The sequence below is a fragment of the Aulonocara stuartgranti genome, assembly GCF_965226115.1.
Source record: "Aulonocara stuartgranti genome assembly, chromosome: 7".
Lineage (NCBI taxonomy): Eukaryota > Metazoa > Chordata > Actinopteri > Cichliformes > Cichlidae > Aulonocara > Aulonocara stuartgranti.
In genome coordinates this window covers 50,185,548-50,210,000 of record NC_138945.1, presented here as the reverse complement: position 1 = coordinate 50,210,000, position 24,453 = coordinate 50,185,548, and the positions used below count along the sequence as shown (strand labels likewise).

General features: G+C 38.0%; 2 protein-coding genes and 1 long non-coding RNA gene across 8 annotated transcripts in view; 1 reads left to right on the top strand and 2 right to left on the bottom strand.

Annotated features, from left to right (window-relative positions):
* Nucleotides 1-908: 908 nt before the first annotated feature.
* LOC309711745 (uncharacterized protein) lies at nt 909-7,502 on the bottom strand. The gene is made up of 4 exons (XM_082542204.1): nt 7,343-7,502; nt 6,739-6,828; nt 6,247-6,483; nt 909-2,130 (listed from the first exon to the last, which is right to left on the bottom strand). Exons 1-4 carry the CDS (start codon nt 7,401-7,403, stop codon nt 1,859-1,861), a joined length of 660 nt encoding a protein of 219 aa, XP_082398330.1. The 5' UTR covers nt 7,404-7,502; the 3' UTR covers nt 909-1,858.
* A 2,086-nt stretch (nt 7,503-9,588) lies between these two features.
* Nucleotides 9,589-24,453, bottom strand: part of LOC309710710 (forkhead box protein P4-like) — a 33,446-nt gene continuing 18,581 nt past the window's right edge. Inside the window, exons 2-17 of one of the 6 annotated variants that reach the window (XM_082540413.1) lie at nt 22,274-22,400; nt 21,495-21,652; nt 19,098-19,202; nt 17,917-17,997; nt 17,357-17,471; nt 16,935-17,112; nt 16,377-16,481; nt 15,603-15,690; nt 14,510-14,641; nt 13,592-13,775; nt 13,430-13,500; nt 12,068-12,169; nt 11,839-11,960; nt 10,783-10,852; nt 10,568-10,698; nt 9,589-10,477 (exon numbers count right to left, since the gene is read on the bottom strand). In XM_082540413.1, the coding sequence (XP_082396539.1) occupies nt 10,348-10,477; nt 10,568-10,698; nt 10,783-10,852; nt 11,839-11,960; nt 12,068-12,169; nt 13,430-13,500; nt 13,592-13,775; nt 14,510-14,641; nt 15,603-15,690; nt 16,377-16,481; nt 16,935-17,112; nt 17,357-17,471; nt 17,917-17,997; nt 19,098-19,202; nt 21,495-21,647 (1,767 nt within the window). In that variant the 5' untranslated portion in view covers nt 21,648-21,652; nt 22,274-22,400 and the 3' untranslated portion in view covers nt 9,589-10,347. Of the gene's footprint in view, nt 10,478-10,567; nt 10,699-10,782; nt 10,853-11,838; nt 11,961-12,067; nt 12,170-13,429; nt 13,501-13,591; nt 13,776-14,509; nt 14,642-15,602; nt 15,691-16,376; nt 16,482-16,934; nt 17,113-17,356; nt 17,472-17,916; nt 17,998-19,097; nt 19,203-19,343; nt 19,375-21,494; nt 21,767-22,273; nt 22,401-24,453 lie in introns of those variants that run through there. The other 5 variants (XM_082540412.1, XM_082540414.1, XM_082540416.1 and 2 more) reach the window with 5 other exon arrangements.
* LOC309710712 lies at nt 18,103-21,357 on the top strand. The gene is made up of 4 exons (XR_014277782.1): nt 18,103-18,497; nt 19,110-19,282; nt 20,648-20,718; nt 21,323-21,357. It is a non-coding gene; the product is annotated as an uncharacterized lncRNA (long non-coding RNA).

Sequence of the window (24,453 nt, the reverse complement as noted above, 5' to 3'; positions counted from 1 at the left end):
CTCTTCTATTGTAGAATTTGATGAGCTCTTGTGATTTGCACCCTTAGTTTATTGCTCTTAGCTGACAGAAGGGGTTTTCTGCCGCTGATGTGATTAAGGTTCAACGTGTTATGTATTCAAAGATGCTCTTTTGCATACCTTTGTTGTAACAAGGAGTTAACAAGTTCCTGTTTCCTTCCCATCAACCAGTGTGGCCATTTTTCACGTTTTTCACAACGCACAAACAGCAAATGGAGATTTTCTCTTTTTCAGATAATTTTCTAAATTGTAGAAGTGGTTGCATGGGAAAAATCACAGTAAATCAGCAGTAATACAAGATCTTTTGGCATTAAGAACCATGCCAAGTTCAAAGCCACTCAAATCACCTCTGTTCCTTACTCTGATGCTAGGCTTGAACTTTGTGTTGACCGTGTCTACATGCAATGAATTGCTGCCATACATTTGGTTGAGGGTGTGTGTTGGATATGTCTCAGATAGCTTGGGAGAGGGACTGCTATCTTTGCTCTAAGCTAACTATTTCCTCATCTCATATTGTAGAATTTGGTGAGCCCTTGTGGTTTGCGCTGCTATAACACTGTCGGACTAACACTGTACAGTTTCTTTGGAAAGAAGCGCCGTCTCTCAAAGCGAATCAGGCATTCTGTCATTTTAATTTCATGACCTGTGCCGTCGACCAAGTTTGGTCAGAAATTATATTATGCTGTGCTAGTAGTAGCTAACAGGTCAGTAACTGCTTACTGTAATGACATTGCAGTTCTCAGTAACAATATTAAGCTATTATATTACAGTTAAAATGATGTTGTTACTTGCATTACAAATGTCCTTCAGTTATCTGAACTAGTGCTACAGTCAATTTCATTTTGGGTGCAGGAGGTCAAAATGGTGGAGTAGTCTACAACTTTGAGGAGTGGAGATATGAACATGGATTTTATTTTTATTTCAAGAAAGGATAAGAGCATTAGGGACATGCAAACTGAGTTCAGGACAGAAACAGCAGCAAAAATATTGATACAAGAACTTCAGGTCTTTGCAACCTGCTGCAGACCGGATGTTAACACAAAGCTAGCAAAAAAAAAAAACCAGCAGGATGTTAAAGACTTCTTTCTACCTGTTCATGTTTCTAAAACAGACTCGCTTCGGGGATCGCTCTGAAGTGTCCTTTGGGCTGGTTTTCAACTTTGCTTTCTGTTGTTGTATCTCGGTCCTTATTAGGATTGGTGTTGGTGTGTTTGTGTTAGTGTGCGGTTTATATTGTTAACTTGTCGTTATGTTGCAACATGCGTCATGTCATTTTACAAAGAATTAGGAGAGTAATGTAACGACTAGTGTAACACATTACTTCCTACAGCAAGGACTAGGCAACATAAAAGTAATGCAGCTTTAAGGAAAGGTTATGTGTAATGTATTGCATTAGTTACAACTCCAACACCGGCAGTGGTAGTCTCCAAGATCTGTACAAAGTCGTTGAAGGAGTTCCCTTTTAAATGTGGCCAGCAGCCATGCTGGTGTCCCCTAAATTTCAGTCTTTATGCCAGCCTAAGCTAAAGGACTCTTGGGTCTTTTTCATTGATTCAACTTCTAATATATCACGAAGAAACCCATTTTTACTGTTGTTTTTTCCCAATTGCACAACTGTTGTCGTTGTTTTGTTTTTTTATCTGGCATACCAAGAACATTTCATTCGCTTAAGACAAGCAGCATCAAATCAGAGAAAAAATATTGACTCATCACATCTCACATTTACTCATCTGTTTACATCACGGTTAATAAAATGATAGTTAATCAAAACCAACATCAGTATACTAATAAATCCAACATTAGTGTTACTTTCTCTTATTGGCCCACAGTCTTTAGTGTCCTAGCTGCGATGGCAGATTTCGCAACACTCCAGACAAAACTCGAGACACTCGGTTGGCTCGCAGCAGGACTCGAACAAGACGGAGTGGCAGTGGGCGTGGCAGGTGAGCTCCTCCATGGGAACCTCCTGAACGGCTGAACAGCAGCGGGTGCACGCGTGGCAGCAGGAGGAGCAGAGGGCGTGAAGGCATGATGAGCAAGCCTCCAGGAGACCCAGGAGCAGCACGGAGCAGTGGCACCACAGGCACGCCAGCAGCAGGTGAAAGCACGTGTCTGCAAAGAACACACGCAAAATCAGACACAAAACAGATTCAGCAACGTTCATCACGTGAGGTCAAACATGTTGTGTTCTAAGAGCTTGCCGCATCCCATCACAAACTGGGATTAACGACTCTATTAACCCTAAATTAATCTCTCACATGTTTGTTTGCAGTGGCAGCTGAAAGTTGAAAGATAAACTATTGTGCTGCAATGATCAAGTGTGATTGTGTTTACTTAATCACAGAGCTTTGTTCAGTCCTCATGGGAAAATAAAAAAGGCCGCAGAGGGCTTCCAGTGATGAACAACAACTAGGAAGGAGCTGTCACATGATAATTGTGCCGCTTCCTAAATTAGGTGCAGATGAAATTGCATACATTAACCCCACCAGTGGGTTACAGGGCGTCTCTCGCGATCCCAACAGTTGTATTGTTACGAAGCTAATGTTTTCATCCTCACACAGACTGGATAGCATGTGATATCATGCAAATCAAGCTGTTTTATCCTGTTTACTGAAGGAAATAAATGAAAAGGAGGCGGCAGAATTCCCTGGGGAGTGGGGTTGAGCGTTTTCCTGCTTAGCCGCCTGAATTATACACCCCCCACCTAGAACTCACGGTAATACTTGTGCGTAGATGAAAACGGAGCATTATCTGTGGCTACTGTATTGATTTAATGAGTAACTTCATAGAGATAACAACATGAACACAATGATAAACAAGGAGTGGCCCATTGCACACTTGGAGAAAACAAGAGAAAGTGCAGCTTCAAAGCCTTTCAGCAAAACTTGAAACAGCTAAATTTGTATAGAAAGAGTCACTTTTATCTTCTTTGGTAACTCGTTTGAATGTAAGCTATATTGCCAAAAGTATTCACTCAGCTGCCTTCACACACATATGAACCTGACTGCCATCCCTTTCTTCAACCATAGGGTTTAATGTGATGTAGGCCCACCCTTTGCAGCTATAACAGCTTCAACTCCACTGGGAAGGCTGTCCACAAGGTTTAGGAGAGGGTTTATGGGAATTTTGGGCCATTCTTTCGTTCTTCACTGTATTTGTGAGGTCAGACACTGATGCTGGATGAGAAGGCCTGGCTCCACTCTTAAATCATCCCAAACAAAGGTGCTTAAACATTAAGAGCTTCTTAGAGCGAGCCATTCTTTCACAAATGTTTGTAGACGCAGTCTGCATACCTAGCTGTTTGACTTTATACACCTGTGACCAGAGACTGGGAGTCTGATTACTTTTTTCAAGTAATGAGCAAAGTATTATTATTGCAAAAAACTAATTAGATTACTCTTACTTATGTAAGCAAAAATGCTTTTGTCAAAAAAATGACAAAAACATTATCGTTGGCTGTACACGTGGGAAGAAAATCTCTTTCTGCAGCGAAAAATTAAACTTCAAATCTGAGCAAGCACCTAGCACGCTGAATGTGAAATTCATAGAGAAAGCCCCGGATCCTCCCACTGACATGACTGTTGTAGCACCTGGCAAACCTCCACTGGCCCCACTCCTGCTAAACAGGTGAAAATAGACTTAGTGCTGCTGAATCTTTGATTTTATTTATTTTTTGGTGTGTTTTACTTGCATCTATTTGAAAGAATGAGTGTAAACACAAAAAATTATTTTATTTTAGATGCTGGAATATACAGAAAATAGGTTTAAATGTTAAACAAGTTTCTTCCAGTCAAAGGATGTTTTGTATAATTTAATTTTTGCTTGATGTAATATGCATAAAGTTAAAAGATTAAAACTAATAAAACAAGTTTTAAAAACAGACTTTTTCATTTGATTACATTTTATATGATGGATTATGCAGAAACAAATAGAACTGGACTGAAAGGTCTATAAAGTATTCAGGTTGCGTATCATGTTTTTAAAAAGTAACTGAGTAATAAAGTAACTAATTACTTTAGAAAATAAGTAATCAGTAAAGTAAGGGGATCACTTTCTGGGAGAAGTAATCAGTAACTAATTACTATTTTCAAGTAACTTGACCAACACTTCCTGTGACCATGGAGGGTTACAGGTGAATTTAATCATTTGGATGGGTGAGTGAATACTCACTTGGTAATAGTAAGTAGGTAAGTAAATAAAGTTTATATACAGGGTGGGCCATTTATATGGATACACCGTAATAACATGGGAATGGTTGGTGATATTAAAGTCCTGTTTGTGGCACATTAGTATATGTGAGGGGGCAAACTCCTCAAGATGGGTGGTGACCATGGTGGCCATTTAGAAGTCAGCCATCTTGGAAACAACTTTTGTTTTTTCAATAAGAAGAGGGCCATGTGACACATCAAACTTATTGGTAATGTCACAAGAAAAACAATGGTGCGCTTGGTTTCAATGTAACTTTATTCTTTCATGAGTTATTTACAAGTTTCTCTTTGTTCGCAGCCATTGACATGTCGAAGAGGTTAACACGTGAGGAGCGGATCGAAATTGTGTTGATATCTGGTGAACGCAGTAACCGGGTCATTGCAGCAGATTTCAATGCAAGACACCCTACGAGACCACCCATCTCCCATGCTACAGTTAGCAAACTGCTTGCTAAGTTTCGTGAAACTGGTTCAGTGTTGGATTTGCCAAAATGTGGACAGAAGAAAACTGTCACTAATGAAGAAACATCAGTGGCTGTCCTTGCTTCATTCAGCAAGAGCCCACAGCGTAGCACTCGCCGCATGTCACTGGAGAGTGGCATTAGTCGAACATCCCTTCGGCGGATATTAGCTACTCACAAACGGCACCCTTACAAACTCCAGCTACTGCAGCATCTCAACGAGGATGACCCAGATCGGCGCACAGAATTTGCAGAATGGGCAAAACAAAAATTGGAACAGGACCCTCAGTTCACGCAGAAGATTGTGTTCAGTGATGAGGCAAACTTTTATGTGAACGGTGAAGTTAACAAACAAAACCACCGCTATTGGTCTGACACTAACCCACATTGGATGGATCCCTCCAAGACTGTTGGAACAACAAAAGTGATGGTTTGCTGTGGTATATGGGGTACAACGATAGTGGGTCCATTCTTCATCAATGGAAGCCTCAAGGCCACTGGATATTTGAAACTGCTACATGATGTGTTTCCCTCTTTATGCACTGAAGCTGGCATGTTCCCTGAGTTTTTCCAGCAAGATGATGCACCACCACATTATGGGTGCCAGGTCCGAGCATTCCTAGATGAACAGTTTCCTGGAAAGTGGATTGGTCGTCGTGGGTCAGTTGAATGGCCCCCAAGGTCTCCCGATCTGACCTCCTTAGACTTTTATCTTTGGGGTCATCTGAAGGCAATTGTCTATGGTGTGAAGATACGAGACGTGCAGCACCTGAAACTACGGATACTGGATGCCTGTGCGGGCATTTCTCCTGCGGTGTTGCTATCGGTGTGTGAAGAGTGGGAGAAGAGGGTTGCATTGACAATCCAACACAATGGGCAGCACATTGAACACATTTTATAAGTGGTCAGAAACTTGTAAATAACTCATGAAAGAATAAAGTTACGTTGAAACCAAGCACACCATTGTTTTTCTTGTGACATTACCAATAAGTTTGATGTGTCACATGGCCCTCTCCCTATTGAAAAAACAAAAGTTGTATCCAAGATGGCCGACTTCTAAATGGGCACCATGGTCACCACCCATCTTGAGGAGTTTGCCCCCTCACATATACTAATGTGCCACAAACAGGACTTTAATATCACCAACCATTCCCATGTTATTACGGTGTATCCATAAATGGCCCACCCTGTATATTGTGTCTATCAAACTCTTCCTGACTTAACTGTATGTTCTCAGTTTATTAGCTTAATCAATTCCTCAGATTAAAAGTGAGAACAGACAGATGTCACAATATAACCATATAGAAGCAGTAATATAGAAAAAAAAAGAATATTTTTACTGTGTAATAACTTTTGATATTGTGTATGTTAATATCACAGTTATTATTGTCTTAGTCCCGAAATACAGAACTTGCCTTGTCTTGGAAAGGAACATTGATCTGCTAGCGTATTAAAATTGCTTACTGTGTGCATCAAAATAAACGTTACAGTTTGTAATTTCTGTTCACATCGTCATTGTTCTTTACATTATGTAAATCAAGTCATACTGTAGAACTTACCAGCAGGTGTAGCCGCAGTTTGGTGTGATCCAGCCGCAGCACCTGTCTCCTTTCTCCTTTTACTGCTCCTGCTGCCGCTGTGCACTGACAACCTGGAGCCCGGCAGTCTGTCATCTGGAGCTGTGAGGCCACATCGTGGACACTCGGGCTTCTGCTGGTGGTCATATGTACGTTTCTTAAATGCTGCTGCCTCCTGTGAGGCCTCTGCTGGTGGAGAAACAGCAGGCAGAGGCTGAGCTGGAAATGGAAGGATCAGCTCGTGAGATTGTTGCAACTAAATGCCGGATGAAACAGTTTTCTGGCACATGTTGTTATATGTCTGTCTTTATCATTAGTTATAATTTGATTAAGTATTTCAATGATTAATTACAATGTGAATTAAAGAGGAAATTTCTTAGTTTACACCTTCTAAATAACCTGATCAGTCAGAGTAACAATAAATTTTTGTAACTGTATTAATAATGCTTCGCAGGTCTCTTTGTTTCCACTTACAGCTGATAAGATCAGTGGTGATGGTATTTCCTCTGCTAACAGGGTCACCCACTGAAAGGATTTCCTGGGCTGATTTTAGAGACGTGCTACCTTGAGACACAAAAAGAAAGACAAGTTAGATGTTGAGTTGGTAAAAAGGCAAGAAGCTCTATCGTGAATGCACTCAGCTCTTATATATTTGCCAGAATATTGCGATATTTAACAAATATAATGGAAACCTCTTAAGTTGCGAGCTCTTATTGCTGTCCCATGTTGCTTTATTGTGTCCAAAAAGCTTTTGACCCTTTGCCCATTTTGTTGTGGAGAAACACTAAAACCTTTAAATACGGAAAAATAGAAATCCTTACAAATAGTGAACAGAGGAACCAAATGTTGGTCCTTGTTTCTGTATTGGTTGAGAAAACCTATAAAATCTTGCACCTCCACCCTCACACCCACCCATTTCTCGTGATTTCTTAAAAATGACACCATTGTTTACATATGCTAATTAGGAAAAAGAGCGAGACTTTTGTCAATGTCCATCAAATAATCCGTCCTTAATCCTATTAACATAACTCTAAGTTACTGGAATTATTTGTTTTTACATCACATCATCTGCACTTACCTTTAGTCTGGCTTGTTTTTTGCTCCTCCCCATCCACAGATAAGTGCTCTCCTGGTAACATGTCTGGTGTACATGACTGCTCAGGATCCTTCTTACGCTTTGTTCACTCGATCTCCTCCTTCACCCTCTGGCTTCTGTCCACACCAAAGGGTCAGGAAACCTCCACCAACACCCAACATGCCGACATGAGTCACCGCTCAGGAGGCTTTTAGCTGTGCTCTTTGTGTGTGTGTTTTGTTGTGAGTTAATAACAATCCCCTTCCCAACAGAGCGGCTGTGCCAAACATTGCTGATCACAGAGCACAAAGAAGGCCGAGGCCTTGCTGAGTGACTTCAAGTTGCTTTCTCTGTTCTGCTTTTAGTCACCTAACACAATGGAGACACATACCCCATGAGTGTGTCAGCTGAATATTGTGTATGTTCTCTTCCCTCTTTCTCACACAAGCCAAACCGATAAAAGTTGTCTGCTGTCTAGCTTTTAGTATGCATAACATAGTAATATTTCCCATGTGAGATGAGAAGATGCCACTAATTTCAAGAAAAGTCATATTTTTATGTGTGCCATAAAGCAGGATATTTTCCTGTTTTGTGCATTACTCTGTTTGCCTTTCACAATTGTTCAAATACCTTAAAATGTAAAAAGAACAGAGTAAAAAGTCAACATTTGTCATTGACGAGCCAACATTCAGTCCTGAGCCTGACATGCTTGTTTTAATCCTAAGAGCTTCTGTGGAGAAACAGAGCGTTAAAGCTGCCAGCTTTGTTTTTCTTTTTTAATCTCGAATCATTCATTTCATCAGGACCAGGGGTTTTAATAATTACCAATAAGGTGGTTAAGCCAAGAACCTGCTCAGAACATTTTTATGACGTTAAGTTTCTTTTTAATGACTTTAGATGCAATCAGTGTGTAAAATCAGTGTGTAAATGTCTGGCATCATTTCTGAATGGTGATTTTTTTTTTCAGCTGTTTAACTTATTTGTTAAGAGATGGTTAATTAGATTCATTTTGAGAATATCCTTTTACTTTTTCTTTTCACACCAAAAGAAAACTTTTTAAAATTCAGACATTCCAAAGATTTTACATTTCTGGCTCACAAGATCAATTTAGACTAAAATAAAAATAAATTGCTTAAACTTGACTTGAAAATTGAGCTTGACAGTTTCTGGTATGTAAAGATTTGCCACATCATTGCATCGTTGGATTTAAAAGATGAAATCAGTAATAAGTAGTTTAAATACATTTAAATCTTTGCATGTGGAGATATTGTTTTTCCCGCAGAAGAGAACGTCGCGAACAGAACGAGCACATGTGCGGCAGCATCATTATTACCCACTGATGAGAAGATGAACAGAGACCGGCCTTTTTGGAGGGGCTGTTGATTAAGTGCTGTCAAAAGTGCTACATTAAAAAACATGCTGACTGGCCCGCCTCGCAGTGAGTATATGGCACATCAAAGCAACACATAAGTGAAGCTGTTGAAGTTGTCTAGCACCATGCTAACTTTCAGTCAGTACGCACACGGCACGGAGGCAATCAGAAGAAAATGTCATCTAATAGGCTGACAGCAAATCAAAGCAAGACCTGAGAAGGAACAGCAAACCTAAAGCTAACATGTTATCAGCAAAGACAATTACTGACAATAGTCAAAACAGGGAGCTGAAAAACCTTTTGTTCTGTGTTTGGTTGTGAAGTCTACAGTCACAGCTTCACTTCAGGGTGTGTATCAGTTGATGACACAATGTTGGGAGTGTTTATTTTATTATTTTAATTTCTAATAATTTAACAGGGATTGTAGCTGAGACCTCTTATCGGTGATCTTTAGAAATATAATATAATATATTCATATAGTAATATAGAAAACACTTATTTCAGGGTATGGTAGCATGATGAAAGTGAATGCAGAAGTTATTTTACTGTCTTTATGGAAATTTAATTAGCTTTATCTAATTTTGAAACAGTTAGCAGTACTGTGAAATTTATGTAAAAATTAAAGTGTAATGTTAAAATGTTATGGTTGTACTGACAGGGGCTGCAGCCATTTTTTGAAACAATGGTTTGGAGAAACCTCACAGTGTTTAGGTTACAAGTACATGCACCATGTCAAACAAATCCAAACATGACACTACAAATTTGCCTTTTTTTAAACTTTGTATAAATCAGCATTAAAAATACCCGACGCATGGGTGTTACATTTTTAAGTATGCAAGTTGATAACTGAAGGAAAAAGCATAATGTTGCACAGCCTTATAAATACAACATTAAACTATTATATATATTTTTATTGTTAAATGTTGGACACAAGCCTACAGACTGACACATCTTTACACACATTATACAGACCGTGTTCTCAATAACAAAAACAGAACCTTTATTTCAGTATACAGACCCTCATTTAAAAAAAAAAACTGACCTGTGAAAATCCCATATTTTCTATCAATAATCACAACAGAGAAAACAGAAGAAACAGTGCACAACGAATGCTTTTCAGTTATTTAAAAGTGTCTTTGAGACACAAACTATTAACAAACATTATCAACAAACATTTTCTATCATCATAAATAATTAATACAAAAGCGTACGGGTTGCTTTTGGTGAAAAATCACAAATTGTTCTAAATTGTTGCCATTTTCTTGGCAAGATGTCCGTTAGAAAGTCAAACAAAACAAACAAACAAACAAAAAATACTATTATCCTAAGAAATGCGACTAATCTCGGTCACCTTTAAATGCTCAACTTGTTACATGTCTGTTTGATATTTGAATAATAACTGTTATTAAGATATATAGTCCAATATTTAAATATTTGATAAAAGTATTCCCAGCACAGAGACCACAAGTGGCACTATATTCTGCTTTCTTTTGCTGTTTGACTGAAATTGAGGAGAAATTGAGGCTGCTATAATCTGTCTCAAAGCTAAATTTACTTTATTACATTTGCTGATGAATAGAAAATATTCTAAATAGTTTTAATGCTGATTTTACTGCTTTTCTTAACAATCAAAGAGTCATTCAAGGTCAAACAAATGCCCTCCATCATTTTCACTCATGTCTGGCTGCAGACTGACTGGTTTCACTGTCTGTATCAGACATCCTTGGTCATTCACCTTCAGCTCTTTGTCTTCAAGGAAAAGCGGCCTGTAAGAGGTTAAATAGAAAAGACATCAAACTTCAGAGTTATGTCGCTAAATTTTTTTGGAGCGAATTTTATATCAAAGCTAAACTCACGTCTGGACACGAGGAGAGAAGTTTTGGTTTCTGTGGCTGTCAGCCATGCTGCTCCTTTGTATTTCACTCTTTGAATTTCCTCTTACGTTGTCTTTCTTGAGTCCTGGCAGTGACGCCTCTGCCAGTGCGGTCTGAAAAGAAAAGTGAGCATAAATGAAAGCGTGGCCACGCCCCCAACCTGTAAGCACTCCTGCGTTGAGAATGCATTGGCTCACCTGCAAGCCAGAATTCATTAGGGTTCCATAACCTGCACTGGAGGAAATACTTTTCATCAGTGATGGATTTCTGCAGATAATAGAAAATAACAGATAACAGCAATGAAAATTCATAATGTATTTAACAAATGAATAAGAGTAAAGGGCCTCTACTGAATGGAATTTTGAATTTTCCAACCACGTTTATCCATATTCTAAAGATTTTTGAGAATTTTTTCAAAGTCAACATCGTCGGATTTGAGTGATATAGGAGAGCGATCAGATTGGAATTTATGGATTGATTTCAACTTAAATTTCAAAGCCGTGATTCCTGGAAATGCTAAAAATGTAACTTTTGTCTCCATTAATATTGCGCCTTATATTTCACAGCAATTTTCAGCTGTTTTAAATAAATCACCTGCAGAGATGTCTGTCTTTAACCCTTGTGTGGTGTTTGTATTTTTGTTACTCAGCCAGTGTTCATGGGTCTGGTGGACCCGCTAGAGTTTTGGCTTTCCAAATTAACACTATCAAACAATTTTATGTTAAATTACTCAACAGATGTTTACTTCATCCCAATTACAAGACATATGAACAGCAAACATGGTTAATTTTTTCCCTTTACCTTTGTTAGATCACATTTATGAATTAATGTGCTTCTCGTTTTTCTTTTATATAAAATGTTATAAATAAATCAGTTATAATCAAGTGGAGTGAGTGGAAAGACACAACACATTTACACGTGAAAAAATAATTAATTGTTTAATTTTTCTTTTGAAGAAAACTGAACACGGGTCTCACAGACCCGAACACCATACAAGGGTTAAAATAAGGAAACTAAACCTTTCCTTTTGGTTTTTATAATATAGATGATACTTAGCACTGTAGACCATAAGGTTGAATATAAATTTGTGAATTTACAAACAGCAGAAGTTTGTGGTTACTCATGCTAAAGCTGTGTTTTGTGATTAAAATGTGATATTTTGATTATTGTGTAATTAATTATCATTATATTTATGAAATATGTACAGATACCCTGATGGCGGCACTGCGATAAACTAGGAGGATCTACTGTACCCTGTGATCTTCTGGGATCGCCTCCTCTGGTATTCCACCTCATCCACAGTCCACACCGCACCTTTCACATTCTCCACGCGCACGAAACACTTGTGCAGGCTCAAGTTGTGTCGAACCGCATTCTGATCCAGATGAAATCAGAGTGAGGAAGATATTTCTGAATGCATGCAGCATGCATCGGGTATGACACACAGTGGGATACAGAGTTAATCATCTGCAGGTGGAATACCTTCCAAGTGGCGGCGTTGCGTCGGAAATAAGCAAATGTCCTTGTGAACCAGTTGTATATCTCGTTGAGGGTTAGTTGCATGTCTGATGTTTCCATGATAGCCTGTAGATGGAAAGGAAATAATACACTGTAGCACAATACAGGATCAAATTAAAGCCTTCACTAGTTTATCGAAGGCAAGGAACAAAGATACGGCTTTTGTGTTTGTTTAAATTTAAGGAATCGCCAATTCTGCAAAAATAATGCTATAGTAGAAACAGATGCATGTTTTTCTATCAAGATTCACGCTTTAATGCTACGAAAATGTTAAAAAAAAATCAATTACAGATATTTCACAACCCTGCAGGTGAGCATGTATCTGGACCAGAAGGAGACTCCTGACATTTACTGCTTCCAGATGTTTTTGAAGCACCCTGTGATCTATTAGATGTCTCACGTGGTTACAAAGTATGAGCTTGTATGACTGCTCGGATTCTCTGGCATGAGTCTGTTAGTTGCTCCAAAGCGCAGGACGCAATGCCTTTGGTGAGGGAACTTTTACACTCCAAGCTCCAAACAGAAATGTAAAACCGACCTTTAATTGGACTCTTAATTGAAGTAGGCAATTACTTCCTTCTTTTTATTTACTTACTTTATTGTATTTTTTATTGTGCTTTAATCATTTCTATCCTGTTTTTTTTACTCAGTTAATGATTCTTCTTCACACTTATTTTATCGACGTAGTTAAAGTGTACTTGCACAGTTTTTACATTTTGTGCAACAGCAAAACAACATATAACACACTGTGACTCCACACGAGACATCAAAAATGTAAATGCATTGGTTAACTACATACACATATATGACATTTAATATACAAACATCAACCTAATACAATCTTTTACACACACACACAAACAAACAAAACAAAATTTCTAAACTTACATATACAAACCGAGGTTAAATATATAAAAGATATAAAAAGAAAAAACACAAACAAGCACATTTTTTTGATGTCAGGTGGATAAAAATATTGAAAATTAAATGTTTTATTCTTTTCTATAACATTATTCTGTCTTACAGTTAACTAGTGAGTCATGTGTAAACTATTTTTACTTATTAATCAGTTGTAAAAAGACCTCATGTCAGTTTTTCCATATTCACGCTCTAAAACCAGCTGACTACTAAAACAACAGGAAAACATGCATATTTAACTTGATAAAAACTTCAAACAGGGATTGAAAATTGTATCACTTGAATCAAGTTATTCAAATCAATATGCAACATAGAGATTCCATGAAAACGTTGTTTATCCATTAATACGGGACCAGCAAATACAAAATAAAAGAAGGCGAATAGAAAGTTTAAAAAAACCTGTCATACCTGTCGAATCAGTGTGGCATAGGTGAAAGGTGGTCTGAGATCAGTGTTTTTGTAAAGCTCATATTCATTTTCTGAAACAAGAAAAAAAGCAGAATAAAGAAAAAGCAAAGTGAAAAATCTGGAATGAGCTGCTGTGTGTCAAGTGGCCAGGTTACACGTCACCTGAAGACAGCGAGTAGACCAGAGGGTGATTACGACGTCTGATTGGCCCAACGCCTGACGTGTGAGAGGGGAACTCTTTCTCACACCCCTGGGATGGAGTGCCAACAGGATCTAGAGGTCGAGGGGATACCTGGGCTGGGTCTGATGGTCTCAGCGAGGGCAAGCTGTTGGTGACTGAAGTGAGCTGAGAGTGACAAAAGCATGAAGTTAACAAAGGATCGAGAGCAGCGAACACTCTGACAGGGAAACAAAACAGAGTGGGAGATTCATAACAGGGCGTAACGGAGCGATTGGATTTGCCTCTTCAGAGGTGATTCCTCTAATGTCACAATAAGGAGGAAGCCAATTATTGTTAATTATAGGGTGAAATTGTTTGGTGGGTGTTGTGATTATGGCGCAATATTTGCAAGATTAACAAATGATTAGCTCCCACATTATCACAGCACGTCTGTGCCAACAGCTGGACACAGAGAGGAGAGGAAGCGCTCTGTACATTTAGCGTCCTCGCTTTGAAAAAGCACCGAGGGCTCCGCAAAGTAAAAGAGCAAAGATCAAATTAGAGCCATAGTCAAAAGGTGCTTTGTAAACTTTTTCAAAAAATGAATTTGTGTTTCAATTTGATAAAATATTTCTTACCAGGACCCTCATCACACATAGCATTGCCTCAGTGCTGTGTTTTGGGGATTTTTTTGTTCCTAAGGAAATGTCAGCTTGCTTTTGCAACTCATTCAACTGTAAAAGTTCAACAAGTCAATTACAGCCTGGCAGTATCTTCATCAGCGCTAGAAGAGATGAGGGTGAAGCCAGATGTGCTGTTTTCTCCACATATTTGGAGTTTCCCCCCCGTAACGCCGTAAATATCACGGCTCATTTACTCGACCTGTGTTGTTCGCGCAGCTATTACTGAACGCTGCCTACCTGCGGGCCGCACGGGTCAGCAGCCGTGTCGGACTGTGGCGACTGTGCAGGCGCCGAGAGCGATTGAGCTTCTAAAGATGGCAGATGCAGGTGAGCCATCATTGCCTGCAGACGCTGCCGTTCTTTGCAGAGCTGTAAGTGGAGATGAAGAAAGGAAGCGGAAATTGTAGTGGATGGTGTCACATTGTAATCACCAGACAGAGGTTATTGAAATGGAAGGCTGTGAACCTGACAGATCTCTGGAAGAAAGCGTTCGTTCTGTGTCAAACACCAGGAAAAGCACAGCAGGGGCTGAATGTTGCATGAGGATTTAGCATAAACAGAAAGGTTTCTAGATAGTCGAGCATTGGAGAAATTAATCAAGTGTTTCTTGTTTGAAGTGACTGCAGACAAGCCTTGCTCCAAATATAAACTTTTTTTTTCTTGGTTGGGTTGGGCATATATAAAGTATACAGAAAAATCCTCTTATCTCATGCATAATATCAGGTATCACCCATGTTTTAAATTATGACTGTATCATCATCTCAGTTCATCATTCAGTCTATAGAATATTACACATTTTGAGGACGTAGCAACTAATCCCCCACATGATCCATAACAATTTAGAGGTTATTGTAACGTGCGAAGCACCGAAAGAACGCTATGAAAGTCAAGTCAAAGTTTATTCCTACAGCACATTTTAAAAGAACTCAGCTCACCAAAGTGCACAGGTTATACAAAATGCACATTTATCCGTAACAGTCACCAAATACATACTAAAAACCATCAAATACAATCAATTAAGTATAAAAGCTAGGGTTCTCTGCTCAACTAGAACTGAAAGCAAGAATAAGTAGTTTCAATAAGTTTCAACAGAGACGTGGGCAGCTGAAACACTGCTGAAAAGGCTCTAGCTCCTCTACTTTAAGTCTGGATTTATGAACACTCGTGCTTCTGGTTTGTAGACCTCAGTTGGAAATTGCACATAAAATGATAAAATCAATGTTGACCTTGAGAACATCTTAACACTGTGCAAGTTTCAATAAATCGGACATAATTCAAGCATCGCTGCTTCCTTTTCTGTCAGTGATACTTATAAGTTAAGAGTCCCTACCTGAAGGTCAAGCTGCTGAACCACCTGCATCTGGACTCTGCACTGGGCTGTACTTCTGTCATCCAGAGTGTGTTCACTGCTTATGTGCCTGAAACAAATAGAGCAAATATGTTAGGAGATTTTTTTTAAATGTAGAAGTAGAGGAAGAATCTTTTATCTCTTATCAAATACTGTGGATAAAACAACATTTAGACCCACACTGATGATGAAGTGAATGTTAAGGGCTATAACAACAACAGTAAGTATCTAAACAAAAATAAATCAAACTCAAATCAGCTGTGTGGTTATGAAGTAAAGGATTTTACAATATTTGCAGAAAGAAAGTTTAAGTTTATTTATATTGTTATTCTCATGTCTCAATGTTCGTTTTGGTTTTGAGTGAACAGTAAACAAACAAACAAGCAACACAAACAATAAAATCGTGTTAATTTCTAATTTTAGTTTTAAATAACCAGATTTTTTGTTTTTCACAAAGTAACATAACTAACATAATATTTAACATATTTAACTGTAAGCTGATCAATATCATAATTTTAAAATTGTAAAGTTTGAAAGAAGTAATCAAAATGAAAAAAGCAAATCCATAACAGTGGAGCTATTACCTAATTATGTCTTTTCAAATGTAATCCATTTCATTAAAAAAAATGTGATTACATAATTCACATATTATCCATTAGTATCTGAAGATGAGGTTAAGAGATGTCAGTTATTCTGCTGCTTTGTTTTCACTGCTATATGTCAAAAATTAAAAGTGTGAAGATTGTTTAAACCTACTTGATAAACTGGCTGAAGTTTTCACAGACTGACTCACAACCGGGCCAATTACACACGCCGTGACCGAAGAGGGCGTGTTTGGCAGCGTGATCACCTTTAACAGTGCTGATCGAGAGAGAGAGAGAGAAGGGCCTGTCAAGATTAAAGAAACCACAGCAGGCAAACAACAAAACAGCAATAAAACAGATATAAGAGTGTTTTGTTTTCTTTTCAGGTAGCAGAAATGACAGGAGAGAGGTGGCAGGGAGCACTGACAAAAAAAAAAGCACAAAAAACAGGATAACTATTTACTTTTGATTCGGGACGTGTACTGCAGTTACGTAAACTTTTTCTTTGCTGATCCACTTCAGGTGGCAGAACACAAAGCAAACAAACAATACAAAATACATTGTCCCCAAGGGGAATTAAAAGTGAAGTCTCAAAAGCAAACATCTCCTCACCCGCACCTTGAGAGAAAAAAAAAAATGTCTACAGATGACAAGTCTTTGATGTTAACAGAAAAAAGGCAGTGTCACCTGAGCCCTCCTGCTGCTTACAGCGAGAACAGACGGCTCTTACCTCTCAGCTCTGTGAGGACAGGCAGACTGCTGGTCATCGGCTTGTCTCCCTGGGACTTTTGCTGACATTATTTTGCCAGCGGAAGATTCTCGATTCTCTTTTATTGTGGTTTTATCTTCAGTCATTCCAATTGTGAGCTCTTTCCATACTTGCTGCATCTTTGCAGGGCTGAGACAAGCTAAAAGATGATTGAAAACACAAAGTCTATCAATACTGCTGCAAATAGCAAAGTAGCTGTGGTGTATTTTTCTAGCGATGTAGCATTTGTTATTCAGTGTACATTAATTATACAGAGCCCCTGCTGTTCCTTCAATCTCGAAATGATGACTTAAAACACATAGTATGCACAAAATGAAAGAGTTGATTGGAAGAAACTTTTTTTTAATGTATAACTTTTGGAAATAGATGTAAAGAGGAGTGACCTGGAGAGAGAGCGGGAGAGGACAGCGCTGGTCTGTGCGCCCGGAGGAGCTGCTGCTGTTGCTGCTGCTGCTGGAGTTGGATGAGCTGCTGGAAGACGAGCTGGGGAGAGGAGAGCTGGAGGATGGGGAAAGAAAGCATTTCTACTGAGGTAGTAAACACTGCCCTCACTCTCTTTTGCCATACCAGAGTGAGACCAGTCAGTCCATTAAGGGTCACATCTGGTAGATGTTTAGATATCGATTCTGGGCTTTTAAGGCTGGAAGAGCGTAATTTTAAGTCAGGTGATATCACCATTTAATGATAACGTTTAATGACTTTATCAGTTGCTGAAATGATTTTAAAATAAAAGGCCAAATCCACATACTATTTCTGTTCAAGCTCAGATGTCAAAATTCTTTTAAAATAAAAGCCCAAATCCATTCATTATTTCACTTTAATCTCTACAACCAGAGAAAGGAAAAGTAATAAATATTTATTTTTTATATGTGTATCAATCTTCAACAATAGGATATCCTCCAAAAATATATAGGTGTGTAATATTGTAGCCTGAGACTCTTACCTCTTTGATTTTCTTACTGGACTGTTGCTGAAGCAGCTGAATCTGTTGTTGCTGCTTCTTGTAGAACTCTTTCAGGTGATGCTATCAAAAAATGTAGCATTATCACGATCATTTAGACACTTATAACTGCTACTGGCAGAAATGTTTATTTGTTTTATTTATTTTAGGCTGCCTCATGGTTGCCAATCTTAGGTGTGTGGTACAATTTCAGTATTTGGTATATTACAGAAGGTGGAAACAATGACAAAAAGTTTTTTTTTACTGAAGATAGAGATTTACAGACACACTAGCTGGGTATAGGCTGTCTGATATTAAACCTGTTCAAAGACTGCGTGCTTAAGCATTAAAACACTTTAACCCAGGCAAACTCTTTATAAAAATCATGATTCTTTGTTGTTTCCCTGCTACAAGAGGAGAATAAATAACAACAAAGCAACAACAACAGAAACCACAGAAGAAAGGGGTCATAGGCTAACATTGCCATTTTAAATACTGACATCTTGGTGATATGATGGTACTAAGCCAAAATTAATACATTCTCTTTAATGAGATGGAGTTAAACCTTAGTGGAGAAAGTCTAGGTAAGTGAAAAGGTTGAGTTAAAATCCAGAAGCGTTTTTAATAATTATACCTTTTGGTTCTCCTAGTATAAGTCATAATGTGCTAGCACTAGCACTTTTGCACTTTATCTAATGTTAAATATGTATTATAACATTTAGTAAGCTGCTGTGTTATTGTATTATTATTATTATTATTATTATTATTATTATTATTATACATATTGGTTGATTGGTTGACTTTGAAACACCAGTTTGCTTTGGAATGACTAGCTTACAAATTAGCTCACCTTGATAGCATTAAGCTCATGTTAATCACGGCCTCAGTCTAAATCATTTTGCAGTAACATTAACTCAAATATCTAACCTTATAACCACAATGTATACTCATTGTCATAAATTCCCATTGATAAGAGTTTTGTCGTTTTTTAACGCTTGCTAGCTAAGTCACTTCTCTTAGCTAGTAAACTAGGCTAAGTTAACAACAATCATAATAATTATATGTATATGCAAATAATAAATAAACAAATATAGTAGCCAATTTACAAACTTTGCTGTGTTATGTAAGTCATGTTTATCAAACACCACCACCCTGACATGTATATATGTTAACTGTGCAAATACCTGATGAAGCAGAAGGGCTTGCTGCTTCTGGTGGATCAGAGCCTGCAGCTGGCTGGGAGCCAGAAACTGCTGAATCTGCTGAGGGGCCATCATAGCAAGAAAGACCTCAAAGAAGAAGAGGAAGGACAACATTTTAAAGGACAGTCAGGAGTGCAGTCAAAACAATAACTGAGACAGAGTGTCAGGTGATAAACAGTAATAACCATCAAATGGGAATCTTTCCAATTACACAACAGTGTTGTCAACCTTTTGTGAACATCATCATGCTGGATTGTGTCACTGACCCAAAATGAGACTGGAGATAGGCTGACCAGTTAATTAGCAACACAATTTCAAGCTTGTTGTGGCTCCTAATAGAAGTGTATGGGTATTAATAAAGGCAAACACTCCCAGAATAATAACTGATCTGCGCTGTCACTGATAGGGTGACAAATAACAAGGCTATTGTCTCCCTTTGTAGTCACACAGAGCCTACAGCAATTACCATGACTGCATTAAGAAACAACAACATGCATATTCCACATGTTGTATTACAAACAACACATAAAAAAGGTGCTACTAAATGATTGTTGGGGAAAATATAATTTATTTGAATTTTGCAGTATGTGGTTTCCTTATCTATATATAAAACATCAACCATTATATAAAGACTAAAGCTGTTCTTTGGGTTTGGTAAAGCTGTCATATTGAAGTAATATCTCAGCAGCCTGCAGGATGTAATGAAAGAATGCACCAAGGACTTCAAGTTTGTAATTTTTCCACCCATCAGTCCATTGAGATGTTGCCCCCTGTGTTCAACCAGACTGAGAAAGTTAAGAGCAATAGGCATTACATGAAGAACAAGGAAGGAAGGAGGTGCAGTGGTCTTATTTAGTGCTGAAACAGCTGGCCTTTTAATTTACTGGTTGATTGGCAGAAGTTAAATCAACCATCAAGATTATGTAGACATACTTTCTCAAAAACCAGGGGGAGGACAAAGACGCTTTACCAAAATTAGCAAAGAAAAAAATAAGCTTTAAAAAAGTTCAACTACCACACCCCAAAAAAACACAAACCACACGGTGGTTATGCCACGTTTTTAAAAATATAAAAGTTTAACCCTTGTGTGGTGTTCGTATTTTTGTTACTCAGCCAGTGTTCATGGGTCTGGTGGACCCGCTAGAGTTTTGGCTTTCCAAATTAACACTATCAAACAATTTTATGTTAAATTACTCAACAGATGTTTACTTCATCCCAATTACAAGACATATGAACAGCAAACATGGTTAATTTTTTCCCTTTACCTTTGTTAGATCACATTTATGAATTAATGTGCTTCTCGTTTTTCTTTTATATAAAATGTTATAAATAAATCAGTTATAATCAAGTGGAGTGAGTGGAAAGACACAACATATTTACACGTGAAAAAATAATTAATTGTTTAATTTTTCTTTTGAAAAAAACTGAACACGGGTCTCACAGACCCGAACACCATACAAGGGTTAAGACAAGACTGACAAATATATGTGTCAAACTTTTTTTGTTCTCCCCGAATGTTCTTTTGCATGTAGGTGCAGCTGGCTTCATTATCGCACTTTACAAATCACCGTGCATCCATTTGCTGCGTGCAGCCTGGATACAGGTAAGAAAGAAATGCATTGAAGATGAAGGTCCCTGCCTTTTATTATCAAAGGAAAAAAAACAGTTTTCTACATGAATAGTCCTTATTTGTAATATTTTTAGGGTTTTCAGATTGAAAAAAAAATATTCATATCACAAGTCATTATTAAATTCTGAAGACCAGAATCTGGGTAAAGGGTAAAGTTATTATGTCAGCTGAAAATACCCCCCCCCCCCCCCAACCAAAAAATAGGATCTTTAAATATTAACACCATGCAGTTGAAGTCCAGATTTAGAAAGTGAATTAGGAGAATAGAACAGAACAAAAGTGACAAGATGACAGGACGGACTGGAGGAAGCGCTGTTGCTGGCCGCTAATTATCTCAGTTGTTTCATTGATCCCTTAGATTAAGATTACCAGGGATGGAATTGCAAGAGACAACCATAAAATTGTGTTGGGCCATGCTTATTTGCCGTTCACTTGCATCTGTTTGACCTAGGTCTGTGCACAATTATTCCTCCCTGGCTCTGACTCACAAGCTAATAATGAAGGACAAACAAGAATTCTGTGTGTCAACTCCCCGCTCCCCTCAGATCTCATATGAAATCTTTGTCACTGTCAACAGAGCCGTGAGCTCTGGGTTTCGTGTCCTGCCAGAGGCCATGGGGTATTTCTCTCTTGACATCTGTTTGAGGAAGAGTGTTCTGTTTTCCACTTATGAAGGAGAGGAAAGAGCTGAAGGATGAAGAAAAGGAGGATGAGGGGCACGATGAAGGAGTAGCAGGACACACACGTACCTGTTTATGCTGAAGAGTCTGCCAGTCGTCGCCACTCAGAGTGCCAGCGTTCCCATTAGCGACTCTTTCCCCTCCACTACTGTCTGTGTGACTGAGGAGGCTGCTGGCTGGGTTTTGACGGGCTGTTGTGGGACTGAGAGGGGACTCTGGCATCTCAGCTAACATCATAAAAGAAGCTGGTTATCAAAGATGTAAGCTGCAAACTTCTACTGCTATTTGAAAAAAAGAAAATCTCAAAGACAGGACAAAGAAAATCTAATTAAAAAATATTCTTACAACCAAAACAAAAATAAAATGTTTCAAGGAAGGCCTAAAATAGGCTGAAATATGCTGCAGATAATATTTAGAGGACTGCTGACAAAAAAAATATAGATACATTTTTGACTTTCAAGTAAAGATTTCAACAATTTTAATGAATGCCAATCATAAAAAACATCAGTGCATGCTTTTTTTTGACCTGTTATTGACTTCCTAACATTTAAACGATAATACCCTGTAAGATTTAATCATTTAATACCATCAAAAGTCAGAATGATTGATTGTAACCGGATGTATCCAGAAAATCGATCTATAGATTATAACATGTATAGGCATTAAAGAAAATTAGTCAACATATCTTACCACTGCACAAAGGCAAAGCTAATAAAAAGCTCCCTAACAATAGTTTAAACACATATCCTGTTACATAAAACATGACTTTAAGTTTTCATATAAAGTCCTGAAATGCACAGGAAGTACAATCTAAGCTCTCCTACTGAAAACGAACAAAAGCTTCGTACCGTTAAGGTGAACAGCTGAATTCAGAGCAGCCAAGAAGAGTTGGTGTCTTCAACTAGGCAGTTTGGAGTGTGGATGAGAGATAACTGATGGAGTTGTGTGACTACCTCGAGGGGAGGAGTCACAGCACTGTGAGCAGGAAAAACAATATTATAAAATCAGCCGGCGCTACAAATATATTTAAAACATAAAAGTGCCGGCAAAAGTCTCCTGCAATGTAAAAAATCTCCTCTTAAAATTTGAATTGATTAATGTCATTTACATTGTAAGAATACAAACATTTATAGAACATGTATTATTCACATTAGTGCATACAGCACACACAGCGTTGTGCTTCCCAGCTACCTGTTTTTTTTTAATCCTGACACTATTTTTCTTTGAGATATTCATAGATGTGCACAGTGCAATAAGCAAAACGCCCCCTAACACACATCATTTATTGCCTTAAATGAAAAACAAAGAGTCCTTTTTACATTTCTTAGAGAAGACAAGTATAGTTTTACTTTATTTAGATATTCAGTATCTAAGACGTCTGAAAAAAGGGCTCTCTAACCACACAACTGTCAAACTCTTATCAAAGAGCTATTTACAGTTGCATCTGCACATTTGAAATTTAAAAAAAACAAAACAAAACACAGCAGTACATAAAAACAAATAGAAGTGTTTAATTTAGCCTGCTGATGAATGCAGTATACCCTAGAGTGCAGACACGCAGCTGACAAACTGACAAATAACACTTTGAATAACTCTCGACATGTCTGAGACAAAATAAACTTTGTGGAAGACAGTTCTGCACAATCCTTATGGATTTATTTTAAAAAAATGTTTACTCTCAGCGTGCCACCTTTATCATATAAACGTCCTCGACGAGGGTGAGGACTAAAGGCCAGACAGCCACGTCCTTGTAATTTATCTCTTGTTGGTATGAGGGATCGCAAGGAAAGGCTCAGAAACCTTTAGTTTCCCCTCAAATAATCCAGACAAAGAATTAATGTGTTAGCTTAAAAAATATTTATAGCAATAATGCACAATAAAACGTGTTAAAAAGAAGCCTTTTACATCGTGTATATTCACAGAAGTAACAGCTGAGGGAAATGGACTTGTACATCTTCACAAAAAGTACAAGATTAGACTTCATAGCAGGTAATGACTGACTTGTGTATATTGTTACCAAGGTAACTTTCTGCCACCTACTGGATTAATATTTACCTGCCTTCCAATTTGGATGAAAAAGGTAATAATGTGTTTTTTATATATAGGCACCTTTCAAGACACTCAAGGACACCTTACAAGCAATTAAGTATCAAAATCACAATATGGATATAATAACAGTTGGAAAACACCATGGAATTAAAAGTCAATACATCATTAAATACTACTAGTGTCGTGTGTATTCACATCTTATATTTGTTCTGCCTCCAGCTTGTTCTGTTTCATTATAAAATCATTTAGGGATTTGAAACGAGTTCTTTTATTTGTTTTTGTTTTTCTAAACTCTTTTACTGTTTCACTCTTTCACAACTGGAGACTGGAAACCTAAAGGGTGGTGGTGTCCTAGCCTTGATTGTGTGTGACTCTCTTTCAGTTCAGCAACCAACCCACTGTGATGCACTAAGGCTCATAATGTGATGAGGTCCCCTCATTTTATTCCTCTACGTGTCCTGCAGACGGCATTGTGGCTCCACCTGAGCCAAGGACTCGGTTCACAAACCAGTCGTTGTGCTCGTTGCTGTTCCTCCAAACAAGACCGGGGTTCCTGAGATAGAGAAACCTCAAGTTGATTTTCTGGGAGAGGGAAGACAGGATGACTTTGGCAATCAGAGCAACACCACAGAGTAAGAGCTTAGACAAGGTCTGTGTGTCCTCAGAAGATTTAGGAAGAGTTAGTAAGGATGCTGGAAAAGGTTCTAACAGCATTCGTTGCAGTTATTACTGCCGCCAAGGAGGTTATACACCAAATAGAGCTCGAAAAGGTTTGAATGAATTTTGAGTGGGGTCATATTAATAACCCATTAAAATTTCACTTCCATCCACCAAGGTCTTTAAAATGGACAAAAAGCCTTATAAATTAGAAACTACGATTCTTATAAGTGTAATGTGTATTATCAGCATATAGAAAGTACCTTGTAAAGATGAAAATAAATAATAATAATAGATAATAAAATAAAAATGTGAGAAACTA